General features: G+C 38.8%; 1 protein-coding gene across 1 annotated transcript in view; it reads right to left on the bottom strand.

The window, feature by feature from the left end:
* CLCA1 (chloride channel accessory 1) overlaps positions 1–23,994 on the bottom strand; it is a 34,463-nt gene extending 10,469 nt beyond the window's left edge. The window contains exons 1-9 of the mRNA XM_012464790.2: positions 23,785–23,994; positions 19,346–19,486; positions 19,027–19,174; positions 16,603–16,708; positions 12,114–12,291; positions 8,542–8,760; positions 7,361–7,588; positions 3,807–3,981; positions 1,586–1,692 (exon numbers count right to left, since the gene is read on the bottom strand). Coding sequence (XP_012320213.1) covers positions 1,586–1,692; positions 3,807–3,981; positions 7,361–7,588; positions 8,542–8,760; positions 12,114–12,291; positions 16,603–16,708; positions 19,027–19,174; positions 19,346–19,486; positions 23,785–23,946 — 1,464 coding nt within the window. The 5' untranslated portion in view covers positions 23,947–23,994. The remainder of the gene's footprint in view (positions 1–1,585; positions 1,693–3,806; positions 3,982–7,360; positions 7,589–8,541; positions 8,761–12,113; positions 12,292–16,602; positions 16,709–19,026; positions 19,175–19,345; positions 19,487–23,784) is intronic.
* Positions 23,995–24,274: the final 280 nt, after the last annotated feature.

Genomic DNA, 24,274 nt, shown 5'->3' with positions numbered 1-24,274 from the left:
TCCCAAAGTGCTGGGATTACAGGCATGAGCCACCACACCCAGCTAGAAAACAAAATTTTAGAGTGTATGCACAAATACTTTCTCTCTCTCCCTCCCCCTTCCCCACCCCTGCTTTTAAACAGGAACTTTCTATACCCAGCTTCCCCTCTCTCTCCCAGTAATGGTTAAACAGATAGGATCACAGCCAAATGGGAATGACAGGCACCCCCCTGAGTGACCACATTCCTGTTCTGGCTTCTTACCTTGCGTATAAAAAAAAAAAAAAGAAAATGTGATTTTGAGCTTTATAACCTAGGTTATTAATTGTCTCAAGTTAGCACCTATTAGAAGACAGACTGGCCTGGTTATGGAGCCAAATTTCCTAGTTTCACAGGTAGATTACAAGCTGGTATGTGGAGAAAGTGAAGGGCTCTTAGACCTGGTTCTTGTGGCACACCGGTGAATGAGTCTTACTCATTTCTCCATCTCTCTCTCTCTGTTAGGTTTCTTAAATACAAAAATCATGGGCAGAAATGTTCTAACATGGGTGAAATTGTCCTTTTATCACTTTAAGTATTTTTCTAGGCCACATTCCTCCCTTTTCCAAACCAGGCCCTTGAGTTTAATTTTCTAAATCTGAACCAGAATAACCCAGATGGGTATAGTTGCTGTCTTCCTAGATTGAATAAATGCTACATTGGTAAGCCAGAAAGCCTATGGTTTCAAAATCTGTCATTATTAGGCTTTGACATTACAGTATTCCTTTATATTTATCTGAACTTTCATCATAAAAATTATAGTTCACACCAGTGTGAATGCTGATTGTTCACTCTCTCTAGTTTAAACATTAATGCGAATAATTTCTGCAATTACTAAAAAGAGGATTGAAAAAACTACATTTGTTCCTTTTTCTTAATAGTTCCAAGACTTTTGAAAGGTAATTTGGTTTTCTTGAAGTTTTAGAACCAGATGGGCCATTGGAGTTTTTCTGGTCTATACCTGGTGAAGAAATGAAAATCCACAGAAGTGAAGTTCTTGGCCTAGGTCACATAGTTAATGGCAGACCCAGGACCAAGATCCAGGGATCTGGATTGACGCCACTGGCTTTTAATAGTACAAAGCACTTTCTGTCCATTATATGTAAATCTTGGCAAACATCATAAATTTGATGTAATGTAAAAATAAAACAAGTAATCCCTGAACACTTGTCCCAGAAAATTTGTTATTGAGATGATCTACTCTGAAGAAAATTCTGAGCCAATTATATTGCTCTAGTTGCTTGTTTAGAGATGTTAAAAAAGAATTATTGGCTCTACGATATTTTAAGCTGCTGATTTCTATGAAGAAATCACTTAGTATTGTTTCCAAACAAGTAAACACTAATTGCCTTGTTTAAATGATAGTGTTGCATTTTAGAAATAATGTCTAATATCAGGGCAAACCTTCTATTTTAATTTTAATTCAGTGCCAGAAGAGTGATACTGAATTAAATGGAGTTTAATTTAACTTAAATACTGTATTAAAATGTAAAACTTTTAGCCATTAAATTCTCCATCTTGGCTATGATTATGTGTAAATATGAAAACCAAAGATTAAGAACTCCAACCTGGATGGAGCGCTGAGAGACAGCTCCGTTTCCTGATGAAAGGGCCCCAAAAGCATCAATGAGGCCATTGTTCTGAGCTTGATCAGAAGCATATGTCTGAAAACCTCCTAAAATGCAATTACATTTACAGAAATTATTTTCCAGAAAGCAAATATTTGCAACATTTTAGCTTTTGTTTAGAGAATATACAAAATAAATATGCCATTGTATTATTAAAGTATAAATAGATCAATATCAAATAGGTGCCTACATTAACTCAGAATCCGATATTATTTTTTTCTAAGTTATTTCTTTTTTTCTGAGACAGGCTCTTACTCTGTTGCCCAGGGTAGAGTTCAGTGGCACGGTCTTGGCCCACTGCAGCATCCACTTCCCTGGCTCAAGTGATCTTCCCACCTCAGCCCTCAAGTAGCTGGGATTATAGGCATACCCCACCACATCTGGCTAATTTTTGTATTTTTTTGTTTAGAAACAGGTTTTGCCACGTTGCTCAGGCTGGTCTTGATCTCCTGGGCTCAATCAATCCACCTGCCTTGGCCTCCCAAAATTCTGGGATTACAGGCATGAGCCACCATGCCCAGCCATTAATTTTTAAATCTTAGTAAATAATAGCTTCACCTGGCTGTTCACCTGGCTACATCTTAGATAAGACTTCATCTTAGTCACCTGGCTACTTCAACTAACTGCAAAGTAGCCATGAATCTCTGATATGATTTGATATCAATTTGTATCATAAAATCTACAATTAAAGGTCCTGCACTTTCACATGAGAGAATTCATTAAGCTGTACTCCAAGACTACTGGTTTACTCTTATTTGAAACATAATTGTAACAAACCTGGCTTTAGAGTTTTCTTCTAAATGAAGAAAGATACATATGTGACAACAGCAAGAAATAACAGTGTACAAAGGGACAGTTACAGAATAGTACATCATAAAAACAGGATTTTACGCCAAGCCAGGCAGTCTTGGGCTGTTTAGAATAGGTGTCACTAAGTTAGTTGACGTGAAAGCACTTTTTAACTGTTAAAATTCCATCTGAAGTTAAGGAAAGAATTTCAGTAAGGAAAGAATTTCAGTGGATGACCCACCCACATCCCCTTACCCAGCCAAGTGCATTTCTTCCCTGTTGCTCTAAGTGTTGGCTTATAGCTGCCTCCTCTTCCAGAAAATTTTCTCACCAAAAGGGGCCACCCTACCTAGAGAAATACCATGCCCCTCTCCTCTGCCCTGTTCTGACAGTCCGCAGCCAAAAGCTGATAGGCACAATGGTACAAAAGGCCACCCTCCTCCCTCAAGGTGGGACAAGTCTGTGATGCACTTTTCATTTCAGAATCCCCTATGGGTGCAGTTAGACTCTATTAGGTCTGTATCAGTGCTCAGCTCCTTCCCTGGCCCTATCCTTTCCTCCTTCCTTTTCTTCTGAGAGCTCTCCCCGCTATAAATTGCATGTACCCAAATCCTCGTCTCAGGCTCTGCTTCTTAGAAACCCAGCCTAGGACAGGTAGTATTAGGAGCAAACAGCTCTGGCAATTTAGTGGCCTCAGAAGGCAACTCAGAATAATAATTTAGAACCATATTATTATCCCTAAGTTAAACAAGAAAAAAATGTGTTCACCTACTCTGCTAAAGAAGCTGGGGACATATGGAATCTATTTTAACCATCTGTCTGTTTATGGGAGTTAGGCATACGATACATTAAGGTTTTATGGAGAAACTGCATTGTACTCTATTTTAGGAGTGATCTTTTGCATTATAACAGGCCCTTTTCCCTTCCTTGCTACTCTGCCTGTTTCTTGAATGCTTCTTCTTTGGGTAAAGTTAAAGGCTCCCTTATTTGTGCTTTATTGTACTTTCTGTTGCTAATATAGCACTTGTGCCATGGTGTTATGTAGTTGGTGGCTTGTCATCTGTCTCTCCTGGGTCTCTTGGCCAGCTGCCACTGAAAGGGAGTGGTTCCTGGCTGGGAAAGAAGGTCCTAAGTCCTCACCAGAGTGCTGTGCTGGTTCCATCTTCTCCAGGCTTCCCTAGTCCTAGATCCAAAGCTTTAAAATACATGGGCAGAGTGCATTCAAATAGTCATTTGGGGGTAAGGGTGGCTAGTTGGCCAATTAGGTTATCCTATCCCTCTCCATCCCCTCTTTCCCCCACTCCCCATTTCACTGGAGCTCACAGTCCAGTAGGAGAGACAATACCCAGGGTCTTAGCAAATCATCCCTCACCTGTCATTTTGGACAGCTGCTCTAGTTCTTGAGCTGCAGAGGGCCCCAAGGCCACTGTGTGGATGATGGCACCACTTTGTTTGACCTCATTAAAGCACCTACTTATAGTGTTGTCCTCCCCATCTGTCAGCAGCACAATTTCAGATCCATCAGTTGGATATTTCTTCTGAATCGCCTAAGGACAGAATTCAGGGCATGAGTTATCAGACTCAGGGTGGCCAAGGTGTTTATGAAAATTCCGCTTACAGGAAAGGAGAAAAGAAATTCCAGTGGGAGTAAATAAAAGTGTCTGGGAATGACCAAATATCTGTCTGTCTTGAAATGATACAATCTTAACCCAGCAGCATTCATGGAACTTGACCGCTGTCATTCCTCGTGGCTAGCCTGCTGCAGAGAGGGATGGTGTGGGATGCAGGACAACTCTAGGGATGGACAGTACTGGGGAAACAGCAAATAAGGTGTTTCTAGTTTCCTTCATGTGGTCTCTCATTTATAGGCTTTCAGAGCTTCCAAGATGCCTTCAGAAACCATCCTCATTTAATGGGGATTATACTGGGGAGATATTAGATCAAGGGCAGACTTTCACTTGTATGATATTCACCAATCTGACAATACCAGCTATTTATGGCTGGCATCAGTTCTGATTGGTTATTACCTAGTTTACATCAGTTGTCAATATTTTTAACAGCCCTTCTGATTAAAGCAAAACATTTTTGTTTCCATTAATCCTCAGTTCCTAGTTGTTCTGTGACACCTATGTCTCAACTATTCCTGGTAGATTTGGATTATTTATTTTTTTACATGGTGTAGAGAGGATACTCCTGCTGCCAATGTTGAATAAGATTAGGATAGGAGGAAAATTAGATAAAAGAATAATGCTATCTATTTAAGTAAAGAATGCAAGAGTCCCCTCTTCCCCTAAAAAGAGCAGAAGGAGAGACCCAGAAATAGGGGAAACAAGCAATCAAGCCTAAGCATCTCTCTGGCCTAGAATCTCAGAAAAGAAGGCGTCCTCTGAAGGCCTAGAATCTCAGAAAATGAGGCATCCTCTGAAGGCCTAGAATCTCAGAAAAGAAGGCATCCTCTGAAGGTTGAAGGGAAAGCTGAGGACAGAGGAGTCTTCTCCCCCACTCTGTGTTTCTGCTATTAGAGGAGGCTGCCTTAACTCCCTAGAAGAGAACAGAACTGTGACTGTTGCTGTTGCTGTGTCAAGGAGGCCAGAGCCCAGAAGCCTGTCAGCCGTGGCCATGGCCTTGGCCTTACAAAGCTGCAGGCCAGAGAGGCCCAATTTGGATTTTTTTGTCTCACTCCCCATAACTGCTATGTGTCATGGAAAACAGGCAGATGTTCCTACATATCCTACAGAGGAGACAGAAGGCAGCTGAATTGAGTGTTGGCAGGTGAGAGAAGGATAATCCTGCCACACAGGCTGAGGAGTGTACAGTGTGGCTAGAGGCTGGATGGAAGACAGAGTGGTGCTCAGGACTCTGCTCCAACAGAGAGAGCCAGAGTGGAGCTGAGTTAGTGCGGGAGGACCACTGGGCCCTGAGCAAGCCAAGAGAACAAGCCAAAGTCCTATGGCCACAGCAGATACCACAGCAAGGAGCTCAGGGCAGACCTGACCAAGGCCTGCAGCAGGGACCAGCAGGGGTCACGAGGACAGTGTAAGATCCAAGGTCCTTTGCCTAACCACCCTGAAGCCACAAGAGCTTCTCCCACCCCATACCCAGACTCCACTCCAGGGGGTATCCTAAATTCCATTGGTATACCTCACACTCTCTCTCACTCATCTGAATGGAAAATGTAGAATCAGAAGTTCTCTTTTCACCACTGTGCCATCTGGCATTAGTCATCTCCCCTAGGGTCTTGCACAGCAAGAGTTTGGCACAGCACATCGTGGATTTCATTGTCAATTTTCCTTCCTTATTTGCTCCTCTAGTCAAAGCTTGGGTGGGTGATGGGGGTAATAAAACGTAGATGCATGCAGGCCACTGGAGAAGGGTTTTATAGCTGACTGTGTATGCAATAGAAACCACTTTTAGGGAACTAATCTTCAAGGTGGACTAAAACGGTCAGAGCGACAGAAATCACTTAAGGAAATGGTCAAGCCCATTGTCCACATCAAGCAGTATGAGCTGGAAACAACATATTCCTGCTGCTACATGGGAAACTGGAACAGCGCTATTGGGTGTGATGTGCCCAACGAGCAGGCTTAGGGCAAACCTGCCTAAGACACTGTGAGGTTTGGAGACCTTATGCCTGCCAGCCTTTGTCAATCTACTATGTTGTTTCATGTGGCTAAGTAGCCTCCAGGTAAATATGGAATATTGCATTTTATATTTACAGCAACTAAACATCAGGTGTTATTAGTGCATCAAATAATGAATTCAATTTTATTTACTAGGAACCTCCGGCATAAATGATATTGTGCTAACAGTCTGGGAGATAAGAAGGTAAGTCCTATTCCTAAAGTAGTTCTGCTCAATTGAAATGGATAATTAGAATGTAAGACAGGCTAGTTAGATACCATAAGAGATAATTTTTTTTAAGACTCATAGGCTTCAGAAAGCAATTCTATCTGGTGGAAACAATCAGGAAAGATGTTAAGAAGTAGGTGGTGTCTTAAATGGGTCTTTGAAGAATGAGTGTGATTAAAAGTTCAAAGAAGGGAGGAGAAAGTGCTCTTAGTGAGGAACTAGTGTGGCAAAGACGTGGAAGCTCTGAAGGACAAGTTGTCCAGTTTGCTTAAACACAGGCTGCCTGGAAGAGCATCCCTGGTGCTTAAGTCTGGAAAGGTAGATAAAGGCTACATCATGATAGATCTTACGCATTAGATAGAGAAATTTTTACTTAATTATGCTGAAAATGGAGAGACAGGATATCTAAATAGAGGAATGATGTGATTGATGGTCAGATGAGATTTTTAGGTACGACACCAATACAGTCATAGTTCCTAAGGCCTCCTGCTTCAATAAATAAACCTTTTGCTTTCCCAAAAGGAGGTCCAATATGCCTGGAAGTTTGAGGTGTTCAGTTGCCTCAAAGCTTAACCATACTTGTAGGTCTTTTTATTCCCATAGAAGATACTCTTTTACATGATTGTGTACCTTTACTTCATAGCACTCATTACAGTTAGTAAACATACGCTTATTTGTGTCATTTTTTGGTTAATGTGTCTCCCCCAATAAGATGAGAAGTTCCATGACAGAACTTCTCATCTTCCATGACAGAAGGGTAGTGTCTGTTTGGCCCTCACGGTATTCTTAGGGCCTAGATTATTGCTTGGAATGTAGAAGGCATACCATGACTATTTTGAATGCAGGTACATATGCAGAAAAGCATGAAGGCACAGATGCAAAAGAGTGCAAAAGCATAAATGAATTGGTTACTAATATCTTTGGAGGTCTGTGTCTTTGCCTCATTTGAATCATTGCTCTGCCCTTGGTTATCCATCTAGTTGGACCCTCGGCATGTATGGAAACAATGGAAATAGAAATTTGTTAGGCAACATAAATTGCAAACATTTCAAACTACAATAGAAAAACACGTCTCACAGTAAACGCCGATCGAAGCCCGGTGCAAATGGATGTCCCTCCTGCAGCTGCTGTAGGTAATCTTTTGGCGAGTGTGTCCCTGTCACTGCCACTGTTTATCTGCACGAGTTCACTTTGTACATAGGCAGCACTGTCAAATGTCACCATCCCAACCCAGGACCCCAGCTCAACCGTCTGCAACAGGAAAAGCTGGCCTGCTTGATTTAGTCGATTGAGGCGGTTACCGGTCTAAATGGAGAAGCAAAAGAAAAACAGTTGGGTTAGGCTTAGATGGAAAGACTAATAACAGAAAAGGCCATAGGGAATTTGGAAGTGGCTGCCTTAATGTAGAGCAAATGACTATAAGCTTACTTGAGGCATATCCTATGGGGGAAAATTTCTCATTTGTATTTAGCAGCATCTTTGGGTAGAATTTTAGGGCCAGTGTATAAATAGCAAAAGATAACAACAGATTACACAATCATTAAATTCCAATATATTAGTAATAATTCTAGATAAGTTCTAGATCAGGTGATATGGTTTGTCTCTGTGTCTTCAACCAAATCTCACCTCAAATTGTAATTCCCATAATCCCCACATGTCAAGGGAGGGAACTGGTGGGAGGTGATTGGAACATGGGGGTGGTTTCTCCCATGATGTTCTCTTTATAGTGAGTGAGTTTTCACAAGATTTGATTGTTTTATAAGGGGCTCTTCTCCGTTTGTGTGCGCTCTCTCTCTCTTTCTCTCCTGCTGCCATGTAAGACATGCCTGCTTCCCCTCCCACCATGATTGTAAATTTCCTGAGGCCTCCCCACATGTGGAACTGTGAGTCAATTAAACTCTTTTCTTTATTAATTATTCAGTCTCGAGTATTTCTTTGTAGCAGTGTGAGAGTAGACTAATACAAAAGGCTATGGACCTATAGACTTATATATTGTCAGTGAACCATAAAAAATGTTATGCTTACATAATTCATCAGATCTTTGCTCATAAATTGAAAATTAATTCAATTTGGCAAATGAGATAGTTGATGCTGAATCTTTGTTGAACAAAGTGGAAGTGGGCATTTCTGAAAACAATGTTATAGTTACAACTATTCTGGCCCTCAGATTGTGTTTATTCCCAACCAGTTCTGAGTCAGGGTCCAGAACATGCATATCTGTGACCAGCATCCAGAAGACCATGACTCATTGAACATACCGCCATGCTTCCAGATTTATCAAGGACTAAACACACAATTCTTTGTCCAATCTGCAGCAATGAGAAGGTGGGCTTCGGTGGCTGTGTTGTCATAGGAGTGGTTTTCTTAAAGTCCTCAGAATCGCGGATCACTTCCCATGTGCTTCGGAGATTACATTTTTGATTTTGCATGTTTGGAGCTTCTTTATTGTGGTTTTGTTCTGTACAGAATTCAACTATCTGAAATTGTCAATGAAATGATATAGATAATGGTAAACTACTTGGCAAAATCTTTAATAATTTAAAAGAAATATTTTATTTTATTTTGAGACAAGGTCTCACTCAGTCACCCAGGCTGGAGTGCAGTGGCACAATCTTAGCTCACTGCAGCTTCTGCCTCCTGGGCTCAGGTTAACCTCCCACCTCAGCCTCTCGAGTAGTTGGGACTACAGGTTCATGCCACCATGTCTGTCTTACTTTTGTATTTTTAGTAGAGATGGAGTTTCACCATGTTCCTAGTCTGATCTCAAACTCCTGAGCTCAAGCAATCTGCCCTCCTCAGCCTCCCACAGTGCTGGGATTACAGGCATAAGCCACTGTGCCTAGTCTGATAGAAATATTTTAAATCCACATTTAAAATATTTTAATCCTCTGCCCTTCTCCCGTCTGCTCTGCTAATGCATAACCTTGGCTCAATTGCAGAATCACTGTAGAGCAGTGCTGGGGAAAATCATAGTCATAATACAGAGATCCTACCTGAAACCAGAGATTCAATTTCATTGGACCCTTAGTGCTCCTCAGCAATCCATTTATCTCCTCTTTTTGGTTTCCTTCCTACTCCTCAAATTTACCATTTCAAGCCATCATTACTCTATCCATGGCACGCTCTCCAGCATTCCTCTCTTGGAACCATCTTGTTTCTCCATCCTTATACCACCAAACTCCACTTCCTTACTTCCCAGTCATTTACCAACACACTATATTCCAACCTTCAACTCCTAATATTCCAGCTGTATCCAATCCACTTGGATGTTTCACATGCTCCTCAAACTCCATATGTTTATATTGATGTTATAACCTTCCTCCCATCTTCTCCTCCTCCTCATGTATTTCCTAACTCGATGTCACCACTATGCACCCCATCACCAAAATTAGGAAACTGGAAGTTTTCCCACCTTTCCCCCACTAAAAAATAACCAAGACTGATATATTTCACTACCTCTCCATTTTGTCATCTTTTCTACATCTCCAGTGAAATATTCATCATCCAAGCCATCACAGTCCCTCCCTCAGATGATTGCAGTTTTCCATCTTGCTTCCTCTGTTTGGTCTACCTCACGGCTGCCTGAGAATCTTCCCTCTTACTCCTCTGCTTAACATCCTTTGGTGGCTAATGATTGTTCATATGTTAACAATCCTCTCCTTCATATGCCAAATGGCAAACTCCATGACTTGGAGTTTTGTTTCATTCTCCATTCTCATTCTGGCTGTGTATTTTATGTCTCTAATTTACCCTACTATAGCCTATCAGTTCCAAAACTTTCAGACTTTGGCATCTGTAAGGCTTTGCTTAGAGATGATACCCACTTGGTCAAGAAGTTCCTGCTCCTCCTCTGTCTTCTACATTGTAAACTCTACCTTCATGTTCAGCCAAAAAGTCACTTTTGAAATATTTCCTCATTTTCTTCTCTTCTACCTGAGAATTTCCATTCCAGTCTTTAGAGTCTCACAGTATCCTGCAGAAATTTCAGTAAAGCCCCTGAACATTGCAATGCACTTATTGGGCTGTAAATCCATCTGATATGCTTTGGCTCTGTGTCCTCACCCAAATCTCATCTCAAGTTGTAATCCTCACATGTCAAGGGAGGGACCTGGTGGGAGGTGATTGGATCATGGAGATGGTTTCCCCCATGCTGTTCTTGTGATGCTAAGTGAGTTCCCACAGGATCTGATGATTTTTTAAGTGGCAGTTTCCTCTATATTCTCTCTCTCCTGCCACCTCGTAAGGTGTTCCTTGCTTCCCCTTTGCCTTCCACCATGATTGTAAGTTTCCTGAGGCCTCCCTAACTAAGTGGAACTGTGAGTCAATGAAACCTCCTTTATTTATAAATTACTCAGTCTTAGGTATAGTTCATAGCAGTGTGAAAATGCACTAATACACCATCTATTATAGAAACCTGCTTACTACATTTGACTTCCTCAAAATATAGCTCTAGTGTCTGAAACATAACAAAAACTCAATATAATTTTGTTGTTTTTTAAGTAACAACCTCTCTGCACCTGAATTATTAAATCTACAAAACAGTGGTAGTTATCATCTAGGGAGTAAATGAGAATATATGCACTAGAGTCAATCCTAACACAGCCAATAAGTGATGGTTCCTTTCCCTTTCTTATGTCATTATAGCACTTGCTAGTATTTATATTCCTAGCATGTGGGGGATTTTTTTTAAGGCATAGTATACAAAAGAGAAGTAACATAGTTCCTCCTCTCAGTTACTTTACAATGTTATCATTCAATTACAAATACTAATATCTGGGATTCTATTAATTTAAAAAGTAATTATTTGTTGTACAACATTTTTCTCTTTATGTGTATTTTTCAGGTCATCTGTTTTCATAATGTTTTTATGTTATGAATATGGATACTTTTTAGGAAAAAGAGTTGAAAAACTTTTGTGTTAAGCCCAGGAAGAGGCTACCACACCTGACTAGGCATCAGATTTAACTCTGTGGCTAATTTAAAATACATAATCTGAGCCTCCTCCTGGAAGTTTCTGAATAGGTCTAGTAATGAACTGCAATGCCAAATTGAAGAACGATGGGCCTGGTGAGCTATGGTGCATCAAATTTAAAAAACTTATGATGGATTACTATTGGCAGACTCTTACAAGTTATTTCACCCTCCATTCCAAAAGGAAAATGTAATTTTATATGAGAGACTGGAAGATAAGAGAGACTTCCCACTGAAGTCAGTTAACTGATGCCTTCAATCTCATTTTGTGCAAAATTTCTGATTTATATAATTAGCAGTAATATAAATAACTGGTCAAGTTCATTTTATGGCCAGTTGGTAATTTAAAAAATTACAACTTTTAAAACTATTTAAAGCTGTTAAAACTATGTATAAACTCCCTAACATAACCAGTACTGTGAAAAAGACAGAAAATTTCAGTTAGCAACCAAAAGCAAATATGCAGGCTGAAAAGAGCTCTCTGAAAGTTAAATCAAGAGCCTATTGATCATGTCTTTATTACCTAATAAAAGGAACTGCCTAATCCCCCTGAGTAAAGTCCTTATTTAAGTAAGAATGTCTGTGCTTGTATGCCTTTGTGAGTATTTAAAGTAATCCTAAACACTTGAACTAAAAAATGAGTGAGAGGGAGATGACGGAGAAGAAAGCGTGGATACTAGGAGGGTGAGGGGAAGGAAGACAGGACTTTATCCTTGACTTGTACTCCCAGCTTGTCCCAGAGAGAATTCACTGCTCACTGATGATTTCTCTAAAATTCGATTCTTCCTTAGAGCACCTGGAGTAAAAGCTTCACTAAATTCATAATAATCTAGGGGGAAAAAAAGAACAAGATACTTACAGAATCAATGTATTGTGCAAACATTATAGAAGCCTTCTCGGTCTGGTGGGTTTGGGGTATAAACTCACATCCTTTTTCGTAGAGTCCTGTTACTTTATTGAATGTGCATTTTTTGGTGTAACAGCTGCCTCCCTGACACTTATTTACTACATTTGTACCAGCAATACCTGCTGAACATCTGAAAACACAGGAAGGTTAGATGTTTAGGTGATGTCATCATTTCAAAGGGTCAGAGTCTATGCTCAGTTTCTGACGGATTGCCTTAATGTGATTTTCCTCTCCTGATCCAAGAAGCAAGGACATCCCCTGTCATAGCAAAATTATTAAATTGTCATCAGAGTCATTTCCGTTTGCCAGGAAATAGGGGATTACAAAAACAGTATCAGAATATATTTCTATGCAGCAGAAAAGCCAACTCTGGCTTAGGGCTGCTGTTAGCATTAAAACAGAGAACTAAGTCCTCAGGCACCTCTGAATCTATTCCCCTCATCCCTAGAAAGCGAAGAGCCCTCTTTTATTTTCAAGAAAAGATTTGCTGACATTTCTTGTTTGTTTGTTTCTTTCCTAGTTTATTTCATATGGTTTTTGTAGAGTTCTGGTGTGTTCATAGTTATTTTAAATGTTTCCATATATTAGATATTTATGAGTTTTGTTGCTATTATAGCTGGAATGCTTTCCCTCTACATCTTATTATTTAATTGTATTTTTTAAGTATATAACAAGCATGAACACTATAGCAAATTTGGAAAATGGCAAAAAGCATAAAGAAAAGAAAAAAACATGTCTCACCAGCAGAAATGAGCTACTGTTACCATGTTGAAGCATTTTTTACTTTCTACATATTAACATAACATTGCATATATAGTTGTTTCCTGCTTTTTAAAAAAACAGCATATAATTTTTTAATATATTATTTAATATTTTTCAAAATGTGGTTGGGTGTGGTGACTCACACCTGTAATCCCAGCACTTTGGGAGGCTGAGGTGAATGGATTGATTGAGGCCAGGAGTTTGAGACCAGCCTGGGCAACATGGCGAAACCTAACTCTACCAGAAATACAATAAAAATTAGCTGGGCGTGGTGGCACACACCTGTAATCCCAGCTACTCAGGAAGCTAAGGCACAAGAATCTCTTGAAATTGGGTTGAAAAAGCAGAGGTTGCAGTGAGCTGAGATTGCACCACTGCACTCTAGACTGAGAGACACAGTGAGACTGTCTCAAAAAAAATTCAAAATGTTAATAATTTTTTATCTTTTAATGCTATCACATGTATTCAGACTAACTTGTTTAGTTTAGTTTCTACAAATGTGTGAGTACTATAAATAATACATCAATGGATAAATAAAATTTCATATCCAATTTTGACTGTATTTCCAAGTTTGCCATGTGATTGATTCCCTGAGTAATTATTAGATCCAAAAGTTTGAACATTTTAAAGCCTGTTGATACAGCTGCTCTATCACTTCCTTACAACGCATTTTTAAACATGAAATCACAGGACCAAGAAATTTTTAAACTTTGATATGCATCACCCAAATTGCTTTCCAGAAAAGTTGCATGAACTTATGCCTCTAACAACCATCTGTGAGAGCTTTCATCCCACTGACAGTAACTTACTAGGTAATAAATGAATCTCATCCTTGTCAAATTTACATCTCTCATTACTAGTAAGTATGAATATTTTTATTATTGGACATTTTCTTTTCTTTTCTTTACTTTTTGGTTTTTTGAGACAGGGTCTCACTCTTGTTGCCGAGGCTGGAATGCAGTGGTGTGATCATGGCTCACTGCAGCTTCAACCTCACCCCCAGGCTCGGGTGATCCTTCTGACTCTGCCTCTCAAGTAGTTGAGACCACAGGCACATGCCAGGCCAATTTAAAAAATTTTTTTGTAGAGAAAGGGTTTTACCATATTGCCAGGCTGGTCTCAAACTCCTAGGCATTTTAATTTCCTCTTTTGTAAATTATTTATTCTCTCCTTTGTCTATTTTTCTATTAGGATGTTACTGTTTTATTGATTTTTTAAAAGCTCTTTATGTGTTACAATACTAAGCTTCTACAGGCTTTTTTATTTTTGTAAATATCTGTTTCTGTTTTTTCCTTTTTATTTAGTTTATGTTTGGTTTGTGTGCAACAAAATTTTTAATTTATATGTAGTCACAACTATTATTCTTAGTTATATTTTCCAATGATTGAATGCATCGAAAGAGCTTTGCTGTCCAGGGATTTGATGCTTATTAACATTCTTCTATTTTTCAATATAATTTTGCTTTTTATCTTTAATGAGTTCATCCAATTGGAAAAGAGTATGTTAATTTTTTCCCACATAGTTAAAAATTATCTATCTCAAGAAATCCTACCTTTTTTCATAGATTTGTAATTCTACCTATAGTAACTAAATTATCATGTATGTAAATGTCTGTCCACATTGTTTTAATTAATTTAGTTTTATAGCATATTTAAAATTTGAAAAGTAAGAATTCCCTTTATTACTTTTTTCCCCAAAGTGATCTTAGCTACTATCTACTAAATGAACTCTTGGATTTTTTTAATGAGATAAAAATTGATGCACTTTTGACCAGATTTTCATAAAACCTACATATGAATTTTGTTTGAGTTTATATCTTCCATGAGTTGAATGTCTCTCAATTTGTCTTGGTTTTCTTTTAATCCCTTGAGAAGGATTTTATAGTTTTCTTTAAATACATCTTCCACATTTCTTAGAGTTGTTTCTACTTTTGTTATACCTTTCATTGCTGCCTTGAATGGAGTATTTTTCTATTATATTTTTGAACTGGTTATTGCTAATATATGGAAAAGTAATTTGAATAGTTATTTTGTATCTGGTGACCTTATTGGCTTCCCTTTTCAATTTTAATTTCCATTTATTTCCTTGTGTTTTCTAAGTGGATCACATCATCTGCATAACAGTGATTTTCTCTCTTCCTTTCTAGTAGCCCATCTTTTAACCTCCCCAGTTTTATTACATTAGCCACAACTTCCTAAGCAAGGTTCAGTAATTGTGGTAATAGTGGCCGTTCTTAATCCTGACAATGTCTCTAGTGTTTCCCTACTAAATATGATGTAGATTGTTGGCTTCCAACAGATGTTTTGTATCATATGAATGAAGTAACCTTCTGTGCTGGGCAGTACTGACATTTGTGTGACTGCTTCTAAGCCTTAAAAATAATTTAAAATTTTGAAGATAAAGAGTAATACGTATTATTAATATATTAAAATTAAAAGTTTTAAAGAGTACATGGTAATCATGTCTTATCTGTGGAAGGAAAAACATGCTGTATATGTACACATTTCTAGAATATCTCTAGAAAGAAATACCACCAATCAGCCTTTCTGCCAAGGCAATAGACAGTGTCTAACTGTCTGGAAGCTTAGGAAAGAGAACTAGGAAAGATAGATGTTAGGTTTGGAATGGTGCCCATTGGGTTTGAAAAGTCAAAGCAATGTATAATTGCATCAGAGAAGCCCCCAGAGGCTGTGGTCCATGTAGTGCAGTGTACAGGCTGAAGGCATCTGGTAGGCTATGCATGGCTCTAGGAGGCAGCAGTGCACTTAGTCTCTTTCTCTCTCTCTCTTTTTTTTGAGATGGAGTCTCGCTCTGTCACCCTGGCTGGTGTGCAGTGTCACAATCTCAGCTCACTGCAACCTTTATCTCCTGGGTTCAAGTAATTCTCCTGCCTCAGCCTCATCCTGAGTAGCTGGGTTTACAGGTGGGTGCTACCACACCTAGCTAATTTTTTTGTATTTTTAGTAGAGACAGGGTTTTGCCATGTTGGTCAGGCTGGTCTCGAACTCCTGACCTCAGGTGATCCTACCTCGGCCTCCCAAACTGCTGGGATTATAGGTGTAAGCCCTTTGGCAAGCTAAGGTGGGAGGATCTCTTGAGCCCAGGAGTTCAACAACTAGCCTGGGCAACATGGTAAGACTCCATTTCTACAGAAAATATAAAAATTAGTCTGATGTCATAATGTGTGCCTGTAGTCCCAGCTACTCGGGAGGCTGAGGTGGGAAGATCGCTCTAGCCCAGGAGGTTGAGGCTGTAGTGAGCTGTGATTACATCACTGCACTCCAGCCTAGGTGACAGAGTAAGGTCCTGTCTCAAAAAAAAAACCAAATTATTCTTCCCTCAAGGAACTGAAGAGCCTCATTAGCTTTGTCTATGTCACTGATGCTGATATGGGATGATGGAGACACTGAACGTAGCACCTGTAGATTTATTATAGTTGGTACAATTTTTTAAAAAGGAGGCAAATGATTTCTAGCTGTGGAGTGAAGAATTCAATTAACTGAAGCACTTGTAAAGTAAACAAAATGGTAGTTTTGTGGAAACCTGAAAAAGAAGGCACTAAGAATGAATTTGAATTAGAAAATACAACAGGACACACATTTTTTAAAGTAATCAATTCAAGAAAAAAAAGTTTGCAATTTAAAATAGTACAGAGAAAGTTAAACCAAAGTATCTATACCTTACTGCTTGAATTTTTCCATTGGATAAATAGAATTTCTCGTCATTATTGTACTCATCAAATACTCCCCATCGTAGATGAGCCCACTCATGGACAAATGCCCTACCTGTGAGAAAATATTTTAAAAACCTGATTACAATAAGAATGGCAAAATTACTTTCTCACACTGGAAGAAAGCTTTTTTTTTGGAATGTTTATGCTTTGCTGTGTTGATTTTTTAGACTTGATTTCTTTAGATCTAATATCACAACTGTACATTTCCCTAAAATATAAATACTTATTTTGGCTCATCAAATGTTAATTAGGCACCTAGTAAGTGCCAAGCAGTTATTCAGACATAGAGAAACAGTTGCCCTATCCTATCCTGGTGTAGTGGAGGATATTTGTGATTAGAAACGAAAATGCCGAGTGGTGCAGGTATGATGACAGAGGTCAGCACAGGCGGCTATGGGAGCCCAGGAATTCCTATAGCAGCCTGGGCAGCATCCTCAGTCAGTTCTCCTCCCTCATGGCTCATATCCCATCAAACCTCAAGGTCTGCATACTCCACCTTTGTCTTTTTGACCCATTCTCACCTTTCCAGGCTCATTGACACTTACTCCTGAATTGCTGCGATAGTCACCAAATTGACCTCCATGTCTCCATCCTTCAGGGTAAGTCCAACTTCTCAGCATGCTGTACAAGGTCCCTGATGCCTCAGGCCTGCTCTTCTCTGCAGCCTTTTTTCTTGCTGATCTCTACTTACTTCCCAACTCTATAATTATGATGAATTTCTGAACTCCTTCTTTTTCTAGGTCACATCATGCTCTTGTTCGACTCTGGTCTTTTTACATATGTTTCCTTAGCTTGAAATACTTTCTTCCTATCTTTGTCTGGGTAACTTGTATTCTTCTTTTAAAATCAAGCTTCTGCGTGCCTAGAAGCCTGCCCTGACATCCTCATCCTAGGCCCAGTACTGCCTGTTTGCGCGTTCACTAACTTCCGTTAGGCACTTATAAGTATAGACAGTCATTGCTACTTACTTGCCAGTCTCCCACACTAGACAATTGTCTACATGAGGACAGGCAATATGACTTCTTCACTGTCATATCTGGGCACATAGTGTCTAGAACTTAACAGGCATTCAGTCATATTTGTTAAACTTGAATGAAATCTTAATGACTTATGTACAGCTCTGTTTTTCGGGAATGTAAATTCCATGGGAGGCTGAATTTGGAGGGTTATGTGAGGTAGGGCATTCTATGGAAACTCTCCCACACTAAGGATTGGGACTTTATTCTGTAGGTGTTGGTGGTCTCTTTAAACGAAGATTGTGAGAGAATTGGAGTGGAGTCACAATACAGAAAGGAGACATTATAAAGGAATGGTTTTATATAGGATCGTGATGGCTTGAGTGGGCTCAGGAGTGGGATGGGGCAGTTAGGTCAATCAGTTCAACACTTGATTGTTGAGCCATACATTGAGAATGTTCTTTTCCTGTTATGAAGGTGAAATGTATTGTAAAACCACAGAGAGGTACTTTTGACACCTCTTTCTAATCAGTTCTTTAAGTGCTCTGGTGTATTTGGGAGTGGGGTTTGGATAGTGTTCTTTTGTTTGCTTATTTGCTTTTCCTGCCTTATATGTTTTAAAAAAAGAAAATCAAGCTGGTTCTAGGGGATCCAAATCTTGTTCGAGATAAAGACTCCTAATATTAGTTATTTAGTAACTGATCACATTTGATTATACTTGGAAAGTAAATTTTTTATATATAGTCATTGCTTGTTTATTTGAATATTTCCTCCAATGATGGTTATATGTACTTCATATATAAATGATTATTTTGTGAAGGAAGATTGGAGTTTTTTCTTTAGTTACATGTTTTTGAGAGCTGAATTGCAAAGGTATTCTGTCTGCTATTCAAAGTGTGATCCACAGACCAGTAGAATCAACATCTCCTGTGAGCTTGTTAAAAATGCAGGTTCTTGAGTCCCACCCACACCTAATGAATGAGAATCCACATTTTAACAAGATTCATGTATAATTTGAATGCACTCCTGCCACCACTGCACATATCCGCCATCTTCTGGCTATCGTATGTATTGCAGGCAGAAGATTTAATTCAGTTGTCTCCTACAGATCCATAGAAACTTAACAGTACAAATTTAACTCCTTTTCAGTTGTAGTATAATGTATAATAATAATAATTTATGAAAATTCAAAATACCATATTTATACATGTATCTAAAGTAATTAATAGCTGAGAAACGCTAGAAATTCTAAGTGAAATGCATGTTCTATTTTAAGTGAAAAATGCTATGATGTTTTATCTCTAATAGTTTATTTGGCTTATATGTGCTTACTCACAAAAACAATGCTAGTGTTGATACATTTTGAACATAAAATAGTTAAATTGTACGAGAAGTAAGGTAGAACATTTCATACCTTGTGGTCCATGTTCTTGTAACTTTTTTCCTGTTACGAAATTAGGAGTGAGGTGGATCCTTTCACCCTTCTCCCCACACTTTCCCATCTGCTCAGTATAAGGTTCATCATTCTGTGGAGGAGTAGACTCAGCAACCAGAACATCAGCCTGAAATTTAACAAAAAGTTTTTATCATCAAAAAGTTTCAGCAAATGAATTAACCTTATTCGCACTGGAGTAAGTTTTAAACATTCACATTTGATTCTAGAGCATTTTGATTTTTAAAAATCTGGGTTACAGGAAAAAATGGAATTTGGAAGAAAAACTTGATATTCTCACATTTTTGTAGGTCTCGAGTTTTGGTCTCACATAGTCAGGTTTTGTCTTCCATGTTTCAGGAATCAAAATGGCAACATTTTTGAAATAAAATAGTTTTCCTGTAGCTTCAAACAGATACAGAGATGCCTGGGTCACCATGTCCTGGGAAGGAAAAAAAATACATAACAATTTACTGAAAATAAATTACCAGTGATTCAAATTCACATCTGGATTTCACATTTTCAAAAATGAGTTATTTGTTAAGATGAGAAGAAACGTAAAAATACCTTTTAATAATACCAGCTAAGCTTTGTGAGCGTTTACCATATACTCTGTGTCACAGCATCATCACTAACAATGCAGACTCTAGGGGCAGACTCTAATCCTGGCTGCACCACTTTTTGTGGGACATTAGGCAATTCCTAATTCTGAGCCTCAGTTTTCCCATTTACAAAATAGAATATTATAGTGACTAGCTGATAAGGTTGTGGTAAAGAACAAAGTGAAACATATGATGTGCCAGGAACAATGTTTACTTTGCACAAGCAAGTAAAAAGTGTTAGCTATGGGTTTCATTTCATTTGCTCTTTAGAGGATCAATAAACCTTTGAGGGTAAAACTGAGAATAATTCTCAAGGTTTCACAGCAGGTAGTAGTGAAGAGATAAAGTGAATGTGATTTTAAAACCTGCTGACTCTTTTAATAATTTTGGGATTATATACTACATTAAATTAAATGGATTACTAAATGTTATGGTATTATTTTATTTATTTATTTATTTATTTATTCATTTTTCTTTTTTCTTAAAATTTGCCAAGTGCTGATGGAAGTATTTATTTTTTTGTGCTGTGTAGTACTAAGAGTTAAATATAAGAAAATGACATAATTATATATTTTCAAATTACATCTAATTTTACTTCTCTAAAATGAAATAGCTACAGTGTTAAATTATAAATGTCTCTACAGATTCCCTGAGTTGTGTTACAACAAGAGAGTAGGGAGAGTGATAGAAGATATTGTTATAGAAACGGGGCAGTGGGTTTGTTAGGACTGAAAACCATTTGCTTCAAAAGTGAGCGTAGACAGAGGAAAGAAGAGGCTGAAGACTGAGCCCAGACCCAGCATTCAGAGCTAAGAAGAGGAGCCAGTACAGGGGCCTCAGAAGGGCAGTCAGTGCCTTTGGAGGAAATGAGAAGCCATGGGATGAGAGCATTGGAGGGAGGAGGGCATGATCATCAGTGTCAAGTACTGCTGAGCTATTACTTAATATGAGGACTAAGAACTGATCACTGGACTTGGCAGCATGGTGAGCCCTTGTAGCAGAATAAAGACAGCAGCACCATAAGAGAGGATTTGAGAAAGTGGAAGGTGAAGCAGTGGAGACAGTGAATACAGATAACAACAGGTCAAGAAGTTTTTCTGTAAACTAAAGGTGAATGGAGAAATGAGCAGCACCTGGAAGTGTACTTCAGGACAAGACAGTTTGCTTATTTGTTTTAATGGGAACTATTATAAAATACTTCCATGCTAATGGAAAAGACAAAAAATGCAAAAGAAAAAGGGATCATTGGAAGAGCAAAGTCCTTGTGGGAACAGACCAGAGTGATTAGACTCCATTGCCTGGTGGGGGTCGTCTTAGGAGCAGAAAGACTTCATCATTTTATGGGGAAGCAGCACTTGGGTATTAGTGCAGGGGTAAATCCTGCTGTGCCTCTTCCCAAGGGGTGAACTTGGAGAACTTATTTCACCTCTCTGTGCCTCAATTTCTCCCTTTCAAATAGTGATAATAATGGTTGCCTCTAATTTTTTTGTAAATGTTCTTAATGATTTACATTTTCCTCTTCTAAAACTCCCAGATTTTTAACACTCACTAGGAGAGTTTAATATTATGTCACTTTAAAAAATAAAATTAAAAAATGAGGCAAGGTCACCAAAAACTTGAAAAGTAGGTGTAAAACTTCATATATTAGAGTATTATCTTATTATTTGACTTGTGAAATGTGAATTTTCGATGTCTCCCAGGAAGAATAAGTAGCATGAAATGCTCTTGTTTTCCACATTGCAATAGAAATAATAACAAGGGATCTTTGTTTTGGCATCTGTCCCAGATTTTCAGAAAGTGACCTCATTTCCTAATACACACTTAAACTCTCAGGCTGAGAGAAGGTTGGTGGTGACAGTTTATAGGATGGGCTAGAAATTCCTTCAGGACAGGGACAGTATATTGACCACTGGACTCCTAGTACTTGACATAATTTAGATGCTCTGTAAATGTTTGTTGAATGAATAAATAAATGAATGGATAAATAAAGTAGGTTTGGTAAGTGGCAAACTGGTATAGCAGTGCCTAGACAGGCAGTGCCTGGGCTCCTGTGCATTGCAGAGACCCCCAAAATAACCCTATCATGTACCTTCTCATGTGTGTGTGTGTGCATGCACATGTGTGTGTGCACATGAGAGTGTGTGTGTGTGTATGTTTGATGGGGGAAGAGAGAGCTTCCTTGACTCTCCCTTTCTCATCTTGTGACATGTATTACCCTTGCTAATATTAGCAAGAGTGCAGTGGATGGAAGTGGTACAGAGCCATCAATTAGTCTTGTAGATAGGGAAATCTGGGGACTGTCCTGCTGAAGCAAGCATTTTAAAAGCTAACACAGAGGATTCTGTCCCCACAAGGGAACCAGGGGCGAGTCTCTCATCAGTGAGTAGGTTGTTGGAGCAAAGGGAGGAATGGTCGGGAAACGTGGCCAAGCTCTTGATGAGGTCCCTCAACTCTGCAGATCTGGAACATCGAATAGGAAGGAGTTAGGGACTCGGAGCATTCTATTAACTTTAATTTAACTCTAAATGTTCTTGTTGCAGAGAAGGAAATAATGGAAGCCAACTTATCTCACCCTCAACTTTAGGATCCATACTAGAAAGCCAATTTAATAATTGTAGTGAGAAGTACATATCTCAGGAGGAAAACCTCCAAGGACAATGAAGTGGAAGCACTTTGAAGTCTCTAAGCACTACATACTGTAGATACAAATGACCATGTCACTAGAGATGAATACAGCATGTACATTCTCCTTCTGGCATATCACTGAATCCCACTGTCTAGCCAAAGACCGAAACACACTGGTTACATTTTTGCTGATGCCATTTCCAAATTTAGAAACAATCAAAAACTCACTCAACATTTTAGATTAGAGATTCAAGAAGTCCGAATCTCTCTTTTATCACAGACAGCCTGATCCTCTTTGGGTTGAGTAGGTAAGCTTTATGGTGAGTGGTGCCCTCCACTCCGTTCCTCATCCCCTACTGCTGCAATTCCCTAACTACACATTCCTGGCAGGTAGAGATGGTTTTCTTTCCAAACATTACCTTTCTGTATTTGCTTCTGCTTAGAGCAAGGGATCTCTGGGGAAAACCCTCTGGGCCCTTGTACTATTAATTTTCCATCTAGAGAGATCAAAAGGGGACTGGTAACCAATGACTATATCCACCATCCACCACTTATTGAGCTCTTACTATGTACCAGGCACTATGTATGCATTTTTAAAGTTATTTTTTAAAGTTCTGAGATAAATTTAGACTAATTTATTATTGCACCATATTCTTACATATTATTCACCCCGACAATATTTTGCACTGTATTCTTACGTACTCTTCACCCAGCTTCCCTTTATATGCATGCATTTTAAACTTTGATCCTCACAAAATCCTATAAGGGTGATATTTATTATTATTATTGCCATTTTACAGACTAGTACTCTTACTAGTACAGTACTTCCTCTGGATGTGCTATAGCCAAATTCCAGGGTGGTCTTTTATAAGGCATTTCCCTCTTATTTTTAGCTGTTTGCTGTCATACAAGACCTTCTCTAACAGTATAGTTGCCTCTGCCAGGACAGGAAGTCTTCTTCCCTTCCCTTCTGTCTCATAGGAGGTAGCAAGAAATCCCTGAAAGGATCCCTTGGATTGGGGCTGAGAAAATGCAAAGTGTTCTCCCATCAGAGGGTCAGGGTTGTTCTTACATAGAGATTTGCATCTTGGGCTCCTTTTAGGATCACAGGGAAGGGGGCTCCAATTAGGAGAATAAAAGGAGAGTCTGATATGAGTCAAGGGCAAAATCAGGCAAAGGATCTGTGCATCTCACAGTATCTGTCAAATGTAGCTGACTCTGCCTTACTATAGAACTAAATAATTTTCAGCGGCATAATCCACAGCAGTACATCACTTATCAGTCACCAACAATGTATTACTCTGAGTTATGTGCATTGCATTTATTATCTCATATGACACAAGAATCCTAATAGTTAACTTGTTATTATTTCAGTTTTACAGATGAAGAAACTGAGACTTAGACACAAAAATAACTTGCCAGTGTCATGCAGCTGGAATAGGGCATTCACGTTCTCTCTATCACAACATTATGCTTATTTTTTAAAAATCATAGACAGTTACTATGAGCTTACCTTTATTTGTTGAATGAGTGTTTCATCTTCTGGCACATTGGGGTCGATTGCAATGACAATGCCTTCATAGCCATTATTGTTCAGCTGAATGAGTGAATTACTCAGGGCCCCTTCTAGAAGATGAAGAATCAAGATGAACACAGAACTCTTAAATGGCCCCATTGCTGTTCATGTCCCTGTGATTTCGCTCTTCGGAAAAGGCTGGTTATGAATGTGTGTTCCTTTACCATTATATATATATATGAAAATGTAGACACACATTTCCAACTTATCAGAAGTGGTTTCTCACAGGTCTTTAACCCTTTGACCTAAATGTGTTTTACTATTGCTTTTGTCTTCAATAGGAGAATGATAATATCTTAGCCTCAAATTGTGTACTTAAGATATTTCAGTTTGAAAGGAGTGTTGGCCTTGTCTTCAGCTGTGCCAGATGCTGGGGTAAGGGTGGGGGAGCCCACATCCAGTTCCTTGGGAGCACTCACAGGTGACA

The sequence above is a fragment of the Aotus nancymaae genome, unplaced genomic scaffold, assembly GCF_030222135.1.
Source record: "Aotus nancymaae isolate 86718 unplaced genomic scaffold, 86718_ANA_hifiasm-v0.15.2.pri h1tg000007l, whole genome shotgun sequence".
Classification (NCBI taxonomy): Eukaryota; Metazoa; Chordata; class Mammalia; order Primates; family Aotidae; genus Aotus; species Aotus nancymaae.
Note: the sequence above shows the minus strand (reverse complement) of the source record. Positions and strands in the feature narration are given on the sequence as shown.